The sequence below is a fragment of the Oncorhynchus clarkii genome, chromosome 6 (assembly GCF_045791955.1).
Source record: "Oncorhynchus clarkii lewisi isolate Uvic-CL-2024 chromosome 6, UVic_Ocla_1.0, whole genome shotgun sequence".
NCBI classification, from domain to species: domain Eukaryota; kingdom Metazoa; phylum Chordata; class Actinopteri; order Salmoniformes; family Salmonidae; genus Oncorhynchus; species Oncorhynchus clarkii.
Genome location: NC_092152.1, coordinates 7,459,858 through 7,481,536, shown reverse-complemented (window position 1 = coordinate 7,481,536; position 21,679 = coordinate 7,459,858). Strand labels below are relative to the sequence as shown.

General features: G+C 41.1%; 1 protein-coding gene across 1 annotated transcript; it reads left to right on the top strand.

Annotated features, from left to right (window-relative positions):
* The first annotated feature begins 30 nt into the window (after positions 1-30).
* Positions 31-21,495, top strand: LOC139411832 (trichohyalin-like). Its single transcript, XM_071158574.1, has 5 exons — positions 31-1,205; positions 2,223-3,298; positions 3,881-4,406; positions 20,575-20,939; positions 21,485-21,495. The coding sequence occupies exons 1-5, from the start codon at positions 82-84 to the stop codon at positions 21,493-21,495; spliced, it is 3,102 nt and encodes a 1,033-aa protein (XP_071014675.1). The 5' UTR covers positions 31-81.
* The last annotated feature ends 184 nt before the right edge of the window (positions 21,496-21,679 follow it).

Sequence of the window (21,679 nt, the reverse complement as noted above, 5' to 3'; positions counted from 1 at the left end):
TTATATTTCTGTGTATCGTTCTCTGCAAATCTTTTGAAAGTATGTCTTGGTAATAGATTATCACTAATTTAACCTTTTAAAATGAAGCAAGAGATTGAGAGATTGAGGCTATGGCAGAAAGTCATGGAGGATCAGCGACCAAGACTGGCCTGGAACAACAAACCTATTGAGACAGGAAGAGAGAGGGAAAGAGAGAGAGAAAAAGAGAGAGAAAGGGAGATGGAAAGGAAGAGAAAAGCAGAATTGGAAAGACAAGAAATGAAGAAGAAAGTGGAACAGGCAGAAGAAACGATAAAAGCGTTAGAACGAGAGATTGAGAGATTGAAAGAGATTGAGAAGGAAATCATATTTGAAAGAGAAAGAGACATGCGTATTGCAGAGAATGAGAAAGTCAAACTGGTTAACGAAAAGGTAAAAGAGTTAGAGAGAGAGGTTGAGAGACTGAAAGAAGATATGACAACAAAAGAGATTCAATACAAAATCAAATTTGAAAGAGCGAAAGAAGCGTTTAGAAGACAGAATGAGAGAGTGAAACAGGTTAACCAAAATGTACTAGTGTTAGACAGAGAGGTTGTGAGAATGAAAGAAGAGATTAGATTGAAAGACGAGACTGAACCAGAGAGAACATTTGATAGAGACAGAGAGAGAGAAAATGATTGGAGACGAAGTGAAGAGGAGTTGAAAAATAGAGTGGAGAGAGAGATGGAGATGGAGACAGCCCTCATCAATGACAAAAATACGTCTGAATTGGAGGAAGTCTTCAAGAAAATCAAGGAACAGCAGATAGAATTAGAAAATATGGAAACAGACAAATATAAATGGAAACAGAACCAAATGGACATGGAGGAGAAGATGGAGGGTGAGCACAACAAACAGAAAGAGGTAGAAAGAAAGAGAATGGAGAAAATACCAAAACAGAGACAAGAAGAAGATGAGAAGAAGAAGGAGATGGAGAGAGAAGAAGAAGAGGAGAGACGCAAACAGAAGCACATAGAGATGGAAGAGGAAGAAAGAGAGAGGGAGAAAGAGAGACAGAGACAGATCAAAAGGAAGAGAATGGAGAAGAGACAGAAAATTATGGAAAGAGAAGAAGAGAGACAGAGAGAGATTGAAAGAGAGATTGAAGAAGAAAGATGTAAACAGAAGCAAATAGAGATGGAAGAGGAAGAACGAGAAAGGGAGAAAGAGAGACAGAGAGAGATCAAAAGGAAGAGAATGGAGAAGAGACAGAAAATTATGGAAAGAGAAGAAGAGAGACAGAGAGAGATTGAAAGAGAGATTGAAGAAGAAAGATGTAAACAGAAGCAAATAGAGATGGAAGAGGAAGAAAGAGAGAGGGAGAAAGAGAGACAGAGAGAGATCAAAAGAAAGATAATGGAAAAGAGACAAAAACATATCGAAAGAGAAGAAGAGAGACAGAAAGAGATTGAAAGAGAGCACGAAGAAGAAAGATGTAAACAGAAGAAAATAGAGATGGAAGAGAAAGAAAGAGAAGAAGAGAGACAGAGAGAGATTGAAAGAGAGCACGAAGAAGAAAGATGTAAACAGAAGCAAATAGAGATGGAAGAGGAAGAACGAGAGAGGGAGAAGAGACAGAGAGAGATCAAAAGAAAGATAATGGAAAAGAGACAAAAACATATCGAAAGAAAAGAAGAGAGACAGAAAGAGATTGAAAGAGAGCACGAAGAAGAAAGATGTAAACAGAAGCAAATAGAGATGGAAGAGGAAGAACGAGAGAGGGAGAAAGAGAGACAGAGAGAGATCAAAAGAAAGAGAATGGAGAAGAGACAGAAAAACATGGAAAGAGAAGTGAGACAGAAAGAGATTGAAAGAGAGAATGAAGAACAACTATTTAAACAGAAGCAAATAGAGATGGAAGAGGAAGAAAGAGAAGAAGAGAGACAGAGAGAGATCAAAAGAGAGAATGATGAAGAAATGTGTAAACAGAAGCAAAAAGAGATGGAAGAGGAAGTACAAGAGAAGGAGAAAGAGAGACAGAGAGAGATCAAAAGAAAGATCATGGAAAAGAGACAAAAACATATCGGAAGAGAAGAAGAGAGACAGAAAGATATTGAAAGAGAGAATGAAGAACAACTATTTAAACAGAAGCAAATAGAGATGGAAGAGGAAGAAAGAGAAGAAGAGAGACAGAGAGAGATCAAAAGAGAGAATGATGAAGAAAGATGTCAACAGAAGCAAATAGAGATGGAAGAGGAAGAAAGAGAAGAAGAGAGACAGAGAGAGATTGGAGAGAAAGAAAGACGACAACAACAAGTGGAGAGAAAGATAATGTTTGAGAGAGATCAAGAAGAAGAAAATATATGGAAACAGAAGCAAATTGACATGGAGGAGGGAAGAGAGAGGGAGAACAAGAGACAGAGAGAGATAGAAGAGATACACAGACGACAACAACAAGAGGAGAGACAGAAACAAATGGAGAAGGAGAAAGAAAGAGAGAAAGACAATGACAATCAGAGAGAGATGGAATTAAAAGATCAGCAACAGAAAGAGATGGAGAAAGAAAAGATGATTATGAGAGAAAGGGAGGAAGCAGGAAGAAGAAAGGAAGGGCAGAAAAATATTTTGGGGGAAATTGAGGGACAGAATGAACTGGAGATAGAACAGGAGAGAGAGATGGAAGAAAAGCAGGAAGTGATTAAGGAAGCAGAGGAAGAGTACAGGGAAAGAGAAGAGAGAGGAAAGGAAGTAAGCATGAAGAAACATGTAGTAGTTAATGTTAAAGCAAAAGCACGGGAAGTCTTCAATAGGCGTAAAGAGAGGAGGTTAGAAGTGTTGAAGGGGGAACGAGAACACATAGAAAGAGGACAACAAATCAGGAGGGAGAAGGAGGAAAGACGGCTGGAGATGGAAAGAAAACAGGAGAGGGCAAGACAACAAGAGGAGCAGGATAAAAAACGAGAGATTGAAATTGCTAGACAGAAAGAAATGTTGAGACTAAGAGAGGAGGAGAGGCAGAGAGAGGAAGAGAGAGAGGAGGAGAGAAAGAAAGCCATCAAATGCCATTTATCTTTAATCAGAGAGAGAGAAGAAATAATACAGGCAAAAAAAAGAGAGGAGATGGTGGAAGAGGAAAGAAGGGAGATCCTTGAGTACAAGAGGGGTGACTTAGAGGAGGAGGAAAAAGAAGATGACAAGGAGGACATTCTCTCACCCGATAAAAGTATCCGAAGGAGAGCCGTGGGCTGGGTGAATAAAAAATGGGAGAAGAGGAACCTCAGAAAGATAGAGAGAACGTATCAGAGAGAAGCTGAGGAGGGCCATAAGATCGTCCACATAGGTAAGACCTGTTTTCCCTCTACTTATGACATTATCCTCTTTAGTCTCCTCTACACACATTTGTTCCACACCAGTCATCATGTTGCATCATTGTTTCAATATAAAACTACTGTCCAAAGAATATGTTAGCTGACATGGCTCATTGAGTGACTGACTGACATAACAAGAAAAATACTGCTGATAACAACCACGTTTTTAAATGGTACCTTGTGTCATCTACTAGTCTAACTCTCAAGACTAAGTAGAGACCCAGAAAGAGTTCCTAAAAACACACACAAAAACGTGTTTTGGGGGGATCCGGGGGCTACTAGTGGACATGGGGCGCTAAGCGATCACATATGCCCTGGCACTATACAAAGAATAGGTGCCATTCTGGACTCATGTTCAACTTAGGGCCAGGTCAATTCGGGATGGGAATTATTGCACTTTATTGACAAATTCCATGCCTTGCTCAACTGAAAAGAGTAAAGAATAATTGAGATCCAATTGTGTTTTCTATTCTTCATTCCCTGTGTCCATTACATTTAAGTTGATACCAGATCCACTAAGTTGAATGTAAACTCTACTTCTTCTCCCCTCCCAGCCATCCCTGGACACACAAGGCTAACATCCACCATGACCCGGGCAGAGAGAGAGAGGGAGAAGAGGAAGGAGCTGCTGAAGGCTGAGGAGAGAAGGAAGAAGATGGAGGATTTCAATAAGCAGTGGAGAGAGCGGTCCCTGCTTAAAAAACAGACTCATCAACAACTGAAGGAGGAGAGGGAGAGGATGAAGGAAAACTACCTGGATCAGATGAATCTGGAGGCTGATGCTCAAATCAACACCCGGTGTCTAACCACCCAACACAGCCACGATTACAACCACGGTCAGGAGTTGCCCGGGTGGGCCAATGGCCAACAAGTAAGCCAAGAGCCCACTGGATCTGCTGATGGCCACCAGGAAAGGCCAAGGAGGCAACAGGCATGGGCAGAGAACCAGGAGGGGAGTTCAGAGAACCATCAGGGGGGGCCAGACAGCCAGCAGCTAGAAGCTCCAGAAGAGGTTGAAACATCAGAGCGAATATCCAAGACAAAGAAAAAGCCAAGCATCTGGAAGAAAATTAGGATGAGGTAAAGAATGTTTAAACATCTATTCATGTTTTACACTGTTAATATACATGTCATCACTTTAAAAAGTGACATTATCCAAATGTGAGGGTTTAGTGTACATGCAACACACATGTAAATATATAGATACTTACCTGTCTCTGTGATGTCTTACAGCATTCTGCCTAGAGCTGGAACTCGATGAAGCCACAGTTCCACTGAGGTTACGTTGGTAATTAAAAGTGTCGCCCAATAATTCCTCCTCCTCTTTAAGTCATCGAGCCACATTTCTTCCTCAAAACATTATAGTCTCCTCAAGCCAGCAAGTATCCTCTTTATCAGGCAACAAACCATCGAAGGTCAGTGACCCTCCTCCCAAGAACAGAGACTCTCATCTGTATCCTAGTTAAATTAATCTCTGCTTACCACCTCTACAGTCCTAGAAAATATCCCAAAAATGGAAATGGTTTCAACAGAAGTCCTCCCCTCAGACCAGTGGCTCCACAGACCAAAGTTTCTCATCTTTATTCAAGTTGAATGCAACTCTGATCATTTCCACCACCTCTCCTGTTAAGGGGAGGTTCTGAAAAGGAGGTCTGGGAGGAGGTCTGCAGGTAGCCTGGACCGGACCGGTAGCAGCTAAGTTGCTGGCTCCATCCCCGGGCAGAGCTGCTCAAGTCAGGCCAGTGATGTTTGATGATGTCATTTTTGTTAGCAAAGTTTTACTCTTTAATAAAAGCATTTAGTAAAAAAGCAATATTGTTGTTACGGTGTGGATTGTTTTGTTATTTATTAGAAACATCCAGTAGTCATGGTAGATGTTAGACTTTCAATGAGACACCTAACATTCCATCAGTTTGATACAATGTGTGACATGTTATATTAGAGAGGAGTCCTCTATACACATCTATTTTAGACCATAGGAGAAATATCAGATTGAAATAGCTTCTCTAAGAATCTGAGGAGAGAGCAACAGTAGACGCATCGTTAGCTCTCCCACCTCCAGTTCAGTACTCGGGTCATTCCACCAATTGAGTACCTTTTGGGGAGTGTAACTTTATATTTCACCTAATTCTAACATTCTGTCATAAAGAGCACATGTTCAACTTAATATAAAACATGTTTTCCATCTCAAAGTAACAAATACATACTATAGTAAGTGCCTATTAAGTGCCAAATAAAGTGACAGGGTTGACTGTAACAGAGTTGACTATTTCATCTAGAATCAACCATAGATCCCCATGTGACAGGGGGAATGGAATGCAAGCTTACCAAACACATGTAAATAGTTTCAACATGTCTAGACTGTCTATCTATAGGTAACAGGGTTGATACATTATTATTAAAAGATTAGTTCACCGTTTTTATTGGTGAATCAAAATTGGTTGATTCAATCATACATTGTTTTACAGAGGTGAAGTTAGCTTTATATTAAAGATTCAGACTTTGCTCTTCAATAATACCTCAAATAAAAAATATATATATATCAATGTAATATTCTAACTCGTCTGATGATAGTGAATAAGTTAAACCCCTTGTTTTTACCATTCGGTGTCATATTCACTTTTTGGAGGTGAAATGTAGCTAAAAATGTGCCATCCTCTGCTCAGAGGGTTAAGGGACCGTCTTAAAACTGCATCGCATACAATTGCCTCTAAATGAAAAATATCAAAACCTTCTCAACTACATGACATAGAGATCTCAAACAAATTTGACACTGTAAAGAGACCTCTTTTCTCGAATGCAATTAGTTACATTATTTTTACTTCTGTAAAATCTACAAAATGTAAAATAAATCACTTTACAATAAAAACGTCAATATCTTCCCCTCCATATAACTTTCATGAATACAACCAACTGATATTGGTTCAGAGACCTCATGCCTCCAATCAATAGCAATAACTTTTGTATTTTTTGACTTTGGTGATATTCTACCAACTTAAATTGACTTTATATTAAAAATACTTTCTTAAAACGTCAATAACATATCCGTTATTTTACCAGGTAAAGTGACTGAGAATACGTTCTCATTTGCAGTAATGACCTGGGGAATAGTTACAGGGGAGAGGAGGGGATGAATGAGCTAATTGTAAACTGGGGATTATTAAGTGACTGAGATGGTTTGAGGGCCAGATTGGGAATTTAGCCAGGACACCGGGGTTAACACCTTTACTCTTACGATCAGTGTCATGGGATCTTTAATGACCTCAGAGAGTCAGGACACCCGTTTAACATCCCAGCCAAAAGACAACACCCTACACAGGGCAGTGTCCCCAATCACTGCCCTGGGGTATTGGGATATTTGTTTACTCTTTTAGGAAAGAGTGCCTCCTACTGGCCCTCCAACAGCATCTGGTCTCCCATCCAGGGACTGACCTAGACCAACCCTGCTTAACTTCAGAAGCAAGCCAGCAGTGGTATTCAGGGTGGTATGCTTCTGGCAAGAAACTATCATTGGTTCAGGAACCTCATCCCACTAATAAACATCAATTACTTTCTGTATTTTTTTTTTACTTTATATTTTTTTAATGAATTTGAATGGACTTTACCTGAAAAATGTTTCCCTAAAACTTCAGTAGCTTCCACTTTTATGAATACAACAAACTGATACTGGTTCACAGACCTCTTCCCTCCAATCCACGGTAATTACGTTTGGACATGTCAAATTGAAAACATTATTGGTGTTGTTGAATTAGGTTTTCATAATAGCAATCTAGGACTGATGGTTTGGTTCTCTAAACTAGCAAGTATGTTGGTTTGTTACCAAGGCAACTACTGTAGCTATCTAGTAAACTTGCTAGCTACTTCAATGGATGTTGAACACATTTCTACCGGCAAATGTGTTAAATTATAGCCATGGTATAAAAGGGATAATCAACTCAGGGCTTTATGGTTCTCTGGAAAATAATGCAAGTCCATGGAAGGTCAGTTCCACAGTGTTCATTATTTACCATAGAACTCATAGTCCCTCGTTGATTATCCCTTACATCACTTTATGAGCTGGATTTGCCTTTCTTTGCAACAGTGGAAGCTGCTGGGGAGACGACAGCTCATAATAATGGTTGGAATGGAGTCCATGGAGTGGGATCAACCACATCAAAGATGTTTCCATGTGTTTGATACCACTCAATTGACTTCATTCCAGACATTATTATGAGCTGTCTTCCCCTCAGCAGCCTCCACTGCTTTGCAATTAGTTTGTTCGTTTTCAGTTGTTAGCATTTAGCTAACAGCGTCTATGTGAATTTGCTATCAGTTTGTGCTAATTTGTTAGCATTCTGGTAATAGAGGGCAATAGGTTTTTCTTGTGTTTTTAGCACCCCCTCATGTGCTATGCCGGTAATACTGTAAACCCCGGTATGAGAGAAGGATGGTATGACAATATGAAAATCTGGATACTGCCCAAGCCTAATCACCACAACTACCTACCACAACTAGCTATCACAACTACCACACCTACTTATCCCAACTACCACAACTACCATGCCTATGTACCACAACCACCACACCAACCACACCTATCATCACCACAACTACAAAACCTACCATCACCAAACCTACCTAGCACAACCACCACACATATGTACCACAACTACCCCACCTACCAAACACAACCACCAAACCTACCTACCACAACTACCACATCGACCTACCACAACTATCCTACCCACCATCAACACACCTACAATCCACCAACACCACAACTATCACATCTACTATCATCAAACTTACCACACCTACCAAACTTACCACAACTACCTACCCAAACTACCACACCTATAATCACCATACCTACCATATCTATCATCACCAAACCTACCAAACTTACCTACCATCACCACTTCTCTCACACCTACATCACAAAATCTAACACACCTACCATACCTACCTTCACCAAACCATCCATCACCACACCTATCACACCTACCATCAACACACCTACCATAACCACAGCTACCTCATGTACCATCACCACACCCACCAAACCTACCTACCTATCTACCTACCACAACTACCTACCACAACTATCACACCTACCATCACCATACTTACCATTACACCTACCATCACCACACCCACCATACCTACCATCCATACACCTACCATCACCACACCTATCACACCTACAATCACTACACCTACCATCATACATACCATCACCACACCTATCACACCTACCATCACCACAAAAACCATACCATAATTACTTCACCACACCTACCATCATCACATCTACCATAACCACACCTACCATCACAACACCTACCGTCACCACACCTACCATCATCACATCTACCATAACCACATCTACCGTAACCACACCTACCATCACTACACTTACCATCACCACATCTACCATAATCACACCTACCATACCTACCGTCACCACACCTAACATCACCACACCTACCATCACCACACCTACCATCATCACATCTACCATAACCACACCTACCATCACAACACCTACCGTCACCACACCTACCATCATCACATCTACCATAACCACACCTACCGTAACCACACCTACCATCACTACACTTACCATCACCACACCTACCATCACCACATCTACCATAATCACACCTACCATACCTACCGTCACACCTAACATCACCACACCTACCATCACCACACCTACAACCACTCCACTTACCATTACACCTACCATCTCACCTACCATCACCACACCTACCATCTCACCTACTATCACCACACCTACCATCCCCACACCCACCATACCTACCATCCACACACCTACTATCACCACACCTACGATAACTACCACCACCGTCATACAAACCTTCACCACACCTACCATCACCACACCTGCAATCACCCACCTACCACACCTACCATCATCACATCCTCCATCACCACACCTATCACACCTACCATCCCTACCATCATTACACCTACCATCCCTACAATCATTACACCTACCATCACCACACCTGCAATCACCCACCTACCACACCTACCATCATCACATCCTCCATCACCACACCTACCATCACCACACCTATCACACCTACCATCCCTACCATCACCACACTTACCATCATTACACCTACCATCCCTACAATCATTACACCTACCATCCCAACAATCACCACACCTACCATAATAAATGTGGATAGGTATGCTGCTTCATTCAATGATGACGGTATTGTAGAAGGTAGATACAGGAGTAGCCTATAGTCTACAATAATAACATCATTGAATGTACTATAGTATCATTTATTTAATTGATGAATGAAATTGTAAATAGGCTCCTTCATTCAGTGAATACTGGATGTCTTTCTATCTCTGGGAGTATGTTAATGAAGGCTTTTCAGCTGTTGAACTATGGCAATGTCCAACAAATGTCTAAATCTTTCTTTCTTTTAGTCAACAAGTGATGAGCCAGAGCAACCAATCAACGTCACTGCAGCTGTTCTACCCACCACCCCCACTGCTCTTCCTCCACCACCAACCTCATCCTCTTCTCCTGTTCAACTCATTTGTCGCCCCACTAGAAAGGACTGTACATACAATTGAAGTCGGAAGTTTAAATACACTTAGGTCGTTAAAACTAATTTTTCAACCACTCCACAAATTTCTTGTTAACAAACTATAGTTTTGGCAAGATGTTTAGGACATCTAAAGTTATTTTTTCACCAAAAATGTGCCGACAGATTATTTAACTTATGATTAACTGTATCACAATTTCAGTGGGTCAGAAGTTTACATAAACTAAGTTTAATGTGCATTTAAACAGCTTGGAAAATTCCAGAAAATGATGTCATGGCTTTAGAAGCTTCTGATAGGCTAATTGACATAATTTGAGGCAATTGGAGGTGTACCTGTGGATGTATTTCAAGGCCTACCTTAAAACTCAGTGCCTCTTTGCTTGACATCATGGGAAAATCGAAATAAATCAGCCAAGACCTCAGGAAAAAAAATTGTAGACCTCCACAAGTCTGGTTCATCCTTGAGAGCAAGTTCCAAACGCCTGAAGGTACCACATTCATCTGTACAAACAATAGTACGCAAGTATAAACACCATGGGACCACGCAGCCGTCATACTGCTCAGGAAGGAGACGTGTTCTGTCTCCTAGAGATGAACATACGTTGGTGCAAAACAAAACGTGCAAATCAATCCCAGAACAACAGCAAAGGACCTTGTGACGTAGCTGGAGGAAACAGGTACAGAAATATCTTTATCCACAGTAAAACGAGTCGACATAACCTGAAAGGCCCTCAGCAAGGAAGAAGCCACTGCTCCAAAACCACCATAGAAAAGCCAGACAACGGTTTGCAACTGCACATGTAGACAAAGATCGTACTTTTTGGAGAAATGTCCTCTGGTCTGATGAAACAAAAATTGTTCTAAAATTCACCAAATTTATTGTGGGAAGCTTGTGGAAGGCTACCCGAAACGTTTGACACAAGTTAAACAATTTAAAGAGAATGCTACCAAATACTAATTGAGTGTATTTAAACTTATGACCCACTAGGAATGTGATGAAAGAAATAAAAGCTTAAATAAATAATTATCTGTCCTATTATTCTGACAATTCACATTCTTAAAAGAAAGTGGTGATCCTAACTGACCTAAGACAGGGAATCTTTACTTGGATTAAATGTCAGGAATTGTGAAAAACTCTGTTTAAATGTATTTGGCTAAGGTGTATGTAAACTCCCGACATCAACTGTACATACCCCTGTGCCCATCTCATTGCAATATGGTCCATCCAGGGCCTCAGCTGGGCGCCTATAATGTGAGAAATGTAAACAAGATGCTATAATTGTGTGTGTGTGTGTGTGTGTGGTTTGAGTTCCAAAAAAAGACATGAGTGTGATGTGCCCCTCTGTTTTAATGTTGAAATGCCATTAATGGAAGATGACAAAGGAGATAGTGATGAGGTTGAGAACATCCAGTATGAAAATAAAGACCCCTTGGGATCTAAAATGAGTGTGGGGGGCCTCTAGTGTCTCCTTTCTGTCCGTTTGAGGATACTACAGTCACCCCTGGTGGAGGATCTTGGAACACTGCTATTTAAGAGGTTGATGAAAACCTTCAACGGTGGTGGTGCTATGTTGCATGTTATCTTGAATACCAATCAGCAGTTTGAGGACAGAATGAAATGGTGTAAACTTAACAGGTTGAACTTGTTGAGGACACTCTTCTAAAAAGGGGTTCCAACAGGGTTCTTGGCTGTTACCGAAGGAACATCCTTTTTGGTTCCAGGTAGAACCCTCTGTGGAATGGAGCCCAAAAGTGTTCTACCTCGGCACAGAAGGTGTTCTACCTGGAACCCAAAAGGGTTCTCCTATGGGGACAGAGGAATAATCCTTTTAGGTTGTAGAAAGCACCTTGTTCTTAGTGTAGGTCTATATTGCAGTGGTGGTTCAGTGGTTTTCTGTAATAAAATAAATGGTTCATTGGTGGTGGGGAGTTAAGATGATCTGAAATAATATGAAACATCCCCACTTTTAGCCCACATTTACAAGCAGGCAAAGTAACCTCCTATGTGTGCTGAGGCATGTGTGATCACTCAACATTGACAGAAAAAGACATGCTCACATGTAAACAAAAGACAACATGTGTCTAACTTGCACCGTTATGCAATTATTAAGAGACTAGATACAAACAGCTAATCCTGGCTACCAATGTTCTAGCATTCATTTATTGAAGATAGCCAGTGGTGTAAAGTACTTAAGTACAACTACTTTAAAGTACTTCTTAAGTCGTTTTTGTATCTGTACTGTATTTTACTATTTATATTGTTGCCAACTTTTACTTTTACTTCACTACATTCCTAAAGAAAATAATGTACTTTTTACTCCATACATTTTCCCTGACATCAAAAAGTACTTGTTACATTTTGACAGGAAAATGGTCCAATTTACACAATTATCAAGAGAACATCCCTAGTCACCCCTACTGCCTCTGATCTGGAGGACTCACTAAACAGAGAACATCCCTGGTCACCCCTACTGCCTCTGATCTGGTGGACTCACTAAACAGAGAACATCCCTGGTCACCCCTACTGCCTCTGATCTGGAGGACTCACTAAACAGAGAACATCCCTGGTCACCCCTACTGCCTCTGATCTGGTGGACTCACTAAACAGAGAACATCCCTGGTCATCCCTACTGCCTCTGATCTGGTGGACTCACTAAACAGAGAACATCCCTGGTCACCCCTACTGCCTCTGATCTGGAGGACTCACTAAACAGAGAACATCCCTGGTCATCCCTACTGCCTCTGATCTGGAGGACTCACTAAACAGAGAACATCCCTGGTCATCCCTACTGCCTCTGATCTGGAGGACTCACTAAACAGAGAACATCCCTGGTCACCCCTACTGCCTCTGATCTGGAGGACTCACTAAACAGAGAACATCCCTGGTCACCCCTACTGCCTCTGATCTGGAGGACTCACTAAACAGAGAACATCCCTGGTCACCCCTACTGCCTCTGATCTGGCGGACTCACTAAACATAGAACATCCCTGGTCATCCCTACTGCCTCTGATCTGGAGGACTCACTAAACAGAGAACATCCCTGGTCACCCCTACTGCCTCTGATCTGGAGGACTCACTAAACAGAGAAGCTTTGTTTGTAAATTATATCTGAGTGTTGGAGTGTTCCCCTGGCTATCAGCAAATACATTTAATAAAATTAAGAAAATTGTACCATCTGGTTTGATTAATAGAAGGAATTTGAAATGGTTTACACTTGTACTTTTACTTTTGATACTTAAGTACATTTAAAACCAAATACTTTAAGACTTTTACTCAAGTAGTATTTCACTGGGTGACTCTCACTTTTACTTGGGTCATTTTCTATTAAGGTATCTTTACTTTTACTCAAGTATGACTATTGAGTACTTTTTCCACCACTGAGGCAAGCAGATCAGAGATGTCAAGGTGGCACCCAAGCATATGCCATGTGTATATGTGCAACACACAAATATGTATGGTCATATTCTTTGTTTTATTTCATTTGTTATCTGATGGATCCATCCCTTGTATCATTTTCTAGGCCTCCCAGGTATTTTCATTTAAAGTAATGTATATGATTACTGCTGCTAGGGGGAGCTGTGATGTCAATGGGGGGCGTTAGTGAGATCGTGAGGTCTTAGAGGTTTCTTCTTCAATCTTGGAGAATGCCTACTACTGAAAACTAATAACGTTTCTCCGTCTCATCATTTTACCCTATTAATTCAGTTACGTAATGTGCAAAATTCCAATATGACTCTCAGCATATTGAGGTAACATGGTTAACTACATAGTCCATGAGTTTGGTCACGTTTGAAGGCAATGGAAGGGAGTTTTAACAGAGTGATAAACTGGTTGGTATTTTCCCATTGTAAGTAATGGAGGTTGGCTAGGTTGCTAATGGTTTACATGTAAGAGAAGGGAACAAGATGGCGTCTGAACTTTCTGTACTTTTTTTCAAAGTTTTAGATCCTATTTGTTTTATTTTCTATCAAAGACTCAGTTTAGTTCAGGTAATATATGTAAATATGTGATGTCTCGATAAAATGTGTTGATATTTCTACAAAAATAGCATTTAACAGTTCTCTAGCTTGATGCTAACCATATTTAGCGTGGCTAAGCACTAGCTAGCTCTAGGCTAGTTGATTTCAGTCAACGTCAGCTTACATGTTAGTGGTTTATAATATAATGGTTGTTGCACTTTTTAGCACAGGCCTCCAGTAATGTATAGCTTTTTCCAAATTGACACTGATAGTACAGTGAGTTATATATAATGTGAATGTGTAGATGTGTGGTGATAGTATTTTAACCTCAGACCTTTTATTTTTTTGATACTGGAATATGAAATGTGGAGATGTAATGCAACAATAGAGTTGTAATGGATAATTGGTTTTGATGCAGCGACCAATTTGGCAACGGAATTACGAGTTGTAATCACTTAATAATTCACAAACAAAATACACATCAGAAAAATCACTAGAACTAATTGTTAGCTCCACCATTACTGGTTACTTCTGTGAACTTTCATTATCCCCCCTCCTCACAAAGACAAATGTGAAAATATCTTGAAGTTATGTGGGGTTTTGGTAACGGAATTACAAGGCACAAGACAATATTACCAAAACGATTTCTCCAAACCCAAATGTAAGTGTTGATAATAGTAGTCAGGGGTCTTTATGTCAACATGATTCTGTTTTTATGTAGTTCTGATATTGGACCTTTTAAGACTTTTTCTGGTGATGTTTTCTAAGATCCCTTTTCCATCTGTTTACCCAGAAATCAAAGCCTTCACTGGTTGAAACATGTTTCTAGAATTACATTTACCAAAAATATACACTCTTAGATTTCATTTCACACCCAATTACACATGCTCCTATGAACGTCATAATTGGTGCTTAAATCAAAATCTAATTTTATTGGTCACAACACATGGTTAGTAGATGTTATTGGGAGTCTAGCGAAATGCTTGTGCTTCTAGTTCCGACAGTGCAGTATTATCTAACAAGTAATATCTAACAATTTCACAAATACCTAATAGACAATCCTTTTACATGGAAATGCCCTACTGTACCTCTAGAGATACTATCCATCCCCAACTAGTAATAAAGTGGTCGGGCTGGTTGCTACTGGCCTCTCCAGCTTCAGCCTGAATCCCACCCATGATGAGAGGAGGTTTACTGGACACACAGGGAGAACGTACAGTCTGAATCACACCCATGATGAGAGGAGGTTTACTGGACACACAGGGAGAAACTACAGTCTGAATCACACCCATGATGAGAGGAGATTTACTGGACACACAGGGAGAAACTACAGTCTGAATCACACCCATGATGAGACTACCTTTAAGGCATAAGGGTTTGGTTAATGTTAGGGTTGAGGTTAGGGTTAAATCAAATCAAATTTCAAATCAAATGTATTTATATAGCCCTTCGTACATCAGCTGATATCTCAAAGTGCTGTACAGAAACCCAGCCTAAAACCTCAAACAGCAAGCAATGCAGGTGTAGAAGCACAGTGGCTAGGAAAAACTCCCTAGAAAGGCCAAAACCTAGGAAGAAACCTAGAGAGGAACCAGGCTATGTGGTGTGGCCAGTCCTCTTCTGGCTGTGCCGGGTGGAGATTATAACAGAATATGGCCAAGATGTTCAAATGTTCATAAATGACCAGCATGGTCGAATAATCAACCCAGACAGGATGACCACATCAGTGACTCAACCCACTCAGGTGACGCACCCCCTCCAGGGACGGCATGAGAGAGCCCCAGTAAGCCAGTGACTCAGCCCCTGTAATAGGGTTAGAGGCAGAGAATCCCAGTGGAAAGAGGGAAACCGGCCAGGCAGAGACAGCAAGGGCGGTTTGTTGCTCCAGAGCCTTTCCGTTCACCCTCCCACTCCTGGGACAGACTACACTCAATCATATGACCCACTGAAGAGATGAGTCTTCAGTAGAGACTTAAAGGTTGAGACCGAGTTTGCGTCTCTGACATGGGTAGGCAGACCGTTCCATAAAAATGGAGCTCTATAGGAGAAAGCCCTGCCTCCAGCTGTTTGCTTAGAAATTCTAGGGACAATTAGGAGGCCTGCGTCTTGTGACCGTAGCGTACGTGTAGGTATGTACGGCAGGACCAAATCAGAGAGATAGGTAGGAGCAAGCCCATGTAATGCTTTGTAGGTTAGCAGTAAAACCTTGAAATCAGCCCTTGCTTTGACAGGAAGCCAGTGAAGTGAGGCTAGCACTGGAGTAATATGATCAAATTTTTTGGTTCTAGTCAGGATTCTAGCAGCCGTATTTAGCACTAACTGAAGTTTATTTAGTGCTTTATCCGGGTAGCCGGAAAGTAGAGCATTGCAGTAGTCTAACCTAGAAGTGACAAAAGCATGGATTAATTTTTCTGCATCATTTTTGGACAGAAAGTTTCTGATTTTTGCAATGTTACGTAGATGGAAAAAAGCTGTCCTTGAAATGGTCTTGATATGTTCGTCAAAAGAGAGATCAGGGTCCAGAGTAACGCCGAGGTCCTTCACAGTTTTATTTGAGACGACTGTACAACCATTAAGATTAATTGTCAGATTCAACAGAAGATCTCTTTGTTTCTTGGGACCTAGAACAAGCATCTCTGTTTTGTCCGAGTTTAAAAGTAGAAAGTTTACAGCCATCCACTTCCTTATGTCTGAAACACATTCTTCTAGCAAGGGCAATTTTGGGGCTTCACCATGTTTAATTGAAATGTACAGCTGTGTGTCATCCGCATAGCAGTGAAAGTTAACATTATGTTTTCGAATAACATCCCCAAGAGGTAAAATATATAGTGAAAACAATAGTGGTCCTAAAACGGAACCTTGAGGAACACCAACATTTACAGTTGATTTGTCAGAGGACAAACTATTCACAGAGACAAACTGATATATTTCCGACAGATAAGATCTAAACCAGGCCAGAACTTGTCCGTGTAGACCAATTTGGGTTTCCAATCTCTCCAAAAGAATGTGGTGATCGATGGTATCAAAAGCAGCACTAAGGTCTAGGAGCACGAGGACAGATGCAGAGCCTCGGTCCGATGCCATTAAAATGTAATTTACCACCTTCACAAGTGCCGTCTCAGTGCTATGATGGGGTCTAAAACCAGACTGAAGCATTTCGTATACATTGTTTGTCTTCAGGAAGGCAGAGAGTTGTTGCGCAACAGCCTTTTCTAAAATTTTTGAGAGGAATGGAAGATTCGATATAGGCCGATCATTTTTTATATTTTCTGGGTCAAGGTTTGGCTTTTTCAAGAGAGGCTTTATTACTGCCACTTTTAGTGAGTTTGGTACACATCCGGTGGATAGAGAGCCGTTTATTATGTTCAACATAGGAGGGCCAAGCACAGGAAGCAGCTCTTTCAGTAGTTTAGTTGGAATAGGGTCCAGTATGCAGCTTGAAGGTTTAGAGGCCATGAATATTTTCATCATTGTGTCAAGAGATATAGTATTTAAACACTTGAGCGTCTCTCTTGATCCTAGGTCCTGGCAGAGTTGTGCAGACTCAGGACAACTGAGATTTGAAGGAATACGCAGATTTAAGGAAGAGTCCGTAATTTGCTTTCTAATAATCATAATCTTTTCCTCAAAGAAGTTCTAAGTTCTAAGTTAAGCTCTAAGTTAAGGTTAGGGTTAATGTTAGGGTTAATGTTAGGGTTAAGGTTAGGGTTAAGGTTAGGGTCCGTTTTAGGTTTTGGTCAGACGGGCTGTCAATGGGATGTTGGTCAGAAAAGTCCATGTAGTTTTTCCCTTCTCAAACCTGTCCTCCCCCTAACCAGTTCATATCATGTATTCCACCACCAGGACACCTGATTCACTAATCAGAGGTTTGGATGATTAGTTGACCAGTGGTACAAAGTGGACTGGATCTAGGTGAACTATGTGGAGAGTCTTCCAGGGACAGTACAGTACAGACTGAGAAGCTAACAACAGTGTAGTTTACTCAACTCATTCAAACTACCATGAATATTGTTTAGAGAGAAGATCTGCACAAGGGCAAAAAGTTTAAGATATAGCAAGAGAGGACAATATGGTGCAAGGTAGCCAAAGTGGAATCAAAAGTCATAGGCCTAATCATCAATCAAATATGAAATATAAAACCAAAATATAATCTACATATAAAGACAACATGTCATCTACATGTGTTATAGAATAGCTCCCTTCTCACATCCCAGGTCAAGTTTGGACTGGAACGTGACAACTCAACGGGCTATGCGCATCTCCCCAATAGCCTACAGACAACTTTCCTGAGTGCAATGTCATTAATGTGACCGATATGTACAGTATAATAAGCATAGTGAAGAAGGAAAAGATCCCACCTCTGACGCACAGCAGAGACATCGCTGCTGAGATTTCCCCTGGAGCAAGAGTCCCTCAAGAATTTAAAAACAGTCATTGCGTTTCAATGAATGTCCTCCCCAAACGCTTGTTGCATCGTGAACTATCCTCCCAGTCCCTTGGGAGTTCATCGGATGGATGATGCGCCGCTGCCATTTACTTGGATGAGAAGTTGGACGAACGCTCCTCCAGCTCACGATACGAAATGGTGGAGAACAACAGTGTGGTGATGTGTCGTTCACGAACGAACGGCTCTTTTTGAACGGATCTTTTGTTGAACCTCGGGAACCGAATTGCATCGGTGAAAGAGCCATTCATCTGGCTCTATGATTTGCATACTGCTACTACTGCTTGTTGAGCTCAGAACAACGTTTTTATGTAGATAAATTACAACATCATTATCTAAAGGGGGTGAATCCTCACTGCAGAAATAATAAATAATGTGGAGAGCGGGTCAATCTGGTCCACGAGGATTTATTTCATGCTTAAAAACGAATTCTTTTTTTACGCGCATTTCACGATCTGACTTAATGGAAGCCTACCGTTTGTTCTTTACATTTAATTTTAGCATTTTTTTTCATTGTTCTAGATTGATTTTAAGCATTTTGAAGGAAGATCCGTTTATGAGCCAAATGAACCCGCTCTTTTACTTGAACGGAGCCAAATGTGCCGGTTCACCGAAAAGACTCAGAAAGCCCATCACTACGACAGCGGAGAGATGAGATCCAAAGAGAGCACCACAATCAACAGACACACTCAACAGGCAGGCGGTAAGGGCGTTGGGATTTGACTGTCACAGGGACAAACTAATAAGAGGTTATACTCCATTGGAATAGGTGGTTCTTGAGGTAACGGTGGTCAATTGAAAACGGATCAACTGGATTCTTGTACCCCGGAGAACAGGTGTAGTCCAGCAGTTGGTGATGGTGACATACTGAACAGTTCGACCTGGACAGGTGCACCAGAGTTGTGATTGTATGTTTGTTTGTACAGTTATGGCTGTTCTGTTATTATTTTGTGTTCTCACTAAACACCCACATTTGTATTTGTGTGGGAAATGTTTGTAGGCTATAGTTGCTGTTTGTATTTCATTGAACTTTAGGCCCATTCAAAGACAAATCACACAACATAGACTACCAAATAACCTTAGGCAAAAATACACGAAATAAAAGTCAAGTGAAAATAGTTATAAATGACTTGATCAATTATGAGTAGCTAAACATTATCGACTTTTGGACACTGATGCGCAGGAGAACCCCTAGCTGTCAATCAAGCAGGCGCGGTGAACGGATTATGACGCTCAAGCGTTCCAAATGACGCAACAATACAGCTCCAGACCAGAGAAAGTTAATGCCGAGGATATTATTCGGTTCAACACTAAAACTGAGGTTTGACACGTGTGATTTGAGGTGAGTCAAATATTTACAAAAGTTTACAATACATTAACCATCCGCTTCGTTATTTCTGTTGCTATCAATCACTCCATCTGTATCTACTCTTCTGTCTGTCTTTCGGACTATCTGAATTGTCTGTGTACTGCTAGCCAGCATATGCCAGAAAGGTTCTTTCACATAGGCTCATATTCACAAAGTCTCATAGAAGGAGTTCTGATCAATAATCAGTTTGGTCTTTTAAATTAAACTGAATACGTTTTGATGGACAGGATCCTAGATCAGCACTCCTCCCCTGAAACACTTTGTGAACACAATCCAGGTGTACTGTGATTATGAAGTTGTGATGAGGTATTATTATATTAGTTGTGCTGATGCATGATGGGTTGTAGGCTAGAGCTTGAGGACTCAACTCTGAAGACTGTTTCTGAATTCACTGACCTGGTGAGTAAATGTTGTGTACAATGGCACCATCTAGTGACAGAAACATAGAAACACACATTGTTGCTAAACGAAGGCATCTCTTTATTTTCCAGAAATAAAACTTGTAGACCTTTCCTGCAGTCTCTGACGAGATGGACACCTCTTCTTCTTCGGGACGATCTCCGTCTCCTACTGGGACTGTCTTCTTACCCCCTCCTATCACGTGGAACAGTCTGTAAGTCATTCATCACATAACCTAGCTCTGGTCCAGGGCATTATGTGCGGCTTGCTGAAGGCAGGCTCAGTATCTGCAAGCTGTACGTAACGCCCTGGACCAGAGTGACACATTACCCACCTCTGGCCATCATGGATAGTCAACTCATCACATTCACATACTGTAAGTCACAGTTGTGTGATTTGTGTTATTAAAGACAGTTAAATTGAGCAGAAGTTGAATTATTATTTTAATATTGTAGTAAATTGTCTGTTCACTTCCTAAATAATGTGTTGACATTCCTTTGCTCCCAGCTACAAGCATGCAGAGATGGAGGTTCACTTCCCGAGAGAAGAGAAGAAGACCTATACAGAGAAGGAAGCCCACATGATTGAGTTGATGGGGAAGGATCGAACGATCCGAAATCAAAAGAAGGAGATGGGCAGACTTCAAGTGTGCCTCTGGGAGGAGGAAAAGAAGAAGAGGAATGGTGGAACAGAGAAGGACAAGATCATTGAACAATTAGAGTCTGAGACAGACCATCTCCGAGCCCTTTTAAAAGATGAAAGGAGGAGAAGAAGAGTAGAAAGGGGTATCATGGAAGAGTGGAAGACTGAGATCCTGAGACTGAGGGAGGCAGAGAGCCAGAGGGAGGCAGAGAGCCAGAGGGAGGCAGAGAGTCAGAGGGAGGCAGAGAGCCAGAGAGATGCAGAAAGACAGAGAGAAGCAGAGAGACAGAGAGAAGCAGAGAGACAGAGAGAAGCAGAGAGACAGAGAGAAGCAGAGAGACAGAGGGAGGCAGAGAGAGAGAGGGAAGCAGCGAGACAGAGGGAAGCAGAGAGAGCCACAGAAGCAATGGAGCACCAGAGAAAACTGCAGGAGATCCACAGACTCAAACAACTGCTGGATCTACTGATGGTGGACCTACAACTGGCCCACGTAAGACATGTCATTGTTATTATTAAAAGGCAGTGTATATTTACCCAGCTGAAAATGAATAGTGGCAGACAGCGGTACGCTAACCCAGTGTTAACTTTTATTCCTTTCCTTAACCCTTACCTTAACCTCACTGAAACTATACCTAACCTTTACCTTAACCCAACCCTAGGTCCTGAACCTAACCATAATTTATCTCAACCCCTATGCCTTTCTTCTGCCGGTTGAATATCCACTTCCTTATTAACGTAATTACTGTTGTTGTTGTTGATAACTGTATCTGTGCAGGTTGTAAATAGTTGCATTAGTGAAGCATCATTTGTAGGAGTAATTTCTACAAGCATAAACATCAGAGGCAACATTGTTGTAACATCACACAAATTGTAACAGGAATTTCTCAAACCCCTAACTGAATGGGCAACAAGGTTGTGTGTTTGTATTTGTACACATTGTGGACATAATTGATTCCATAAAATGTCTCAT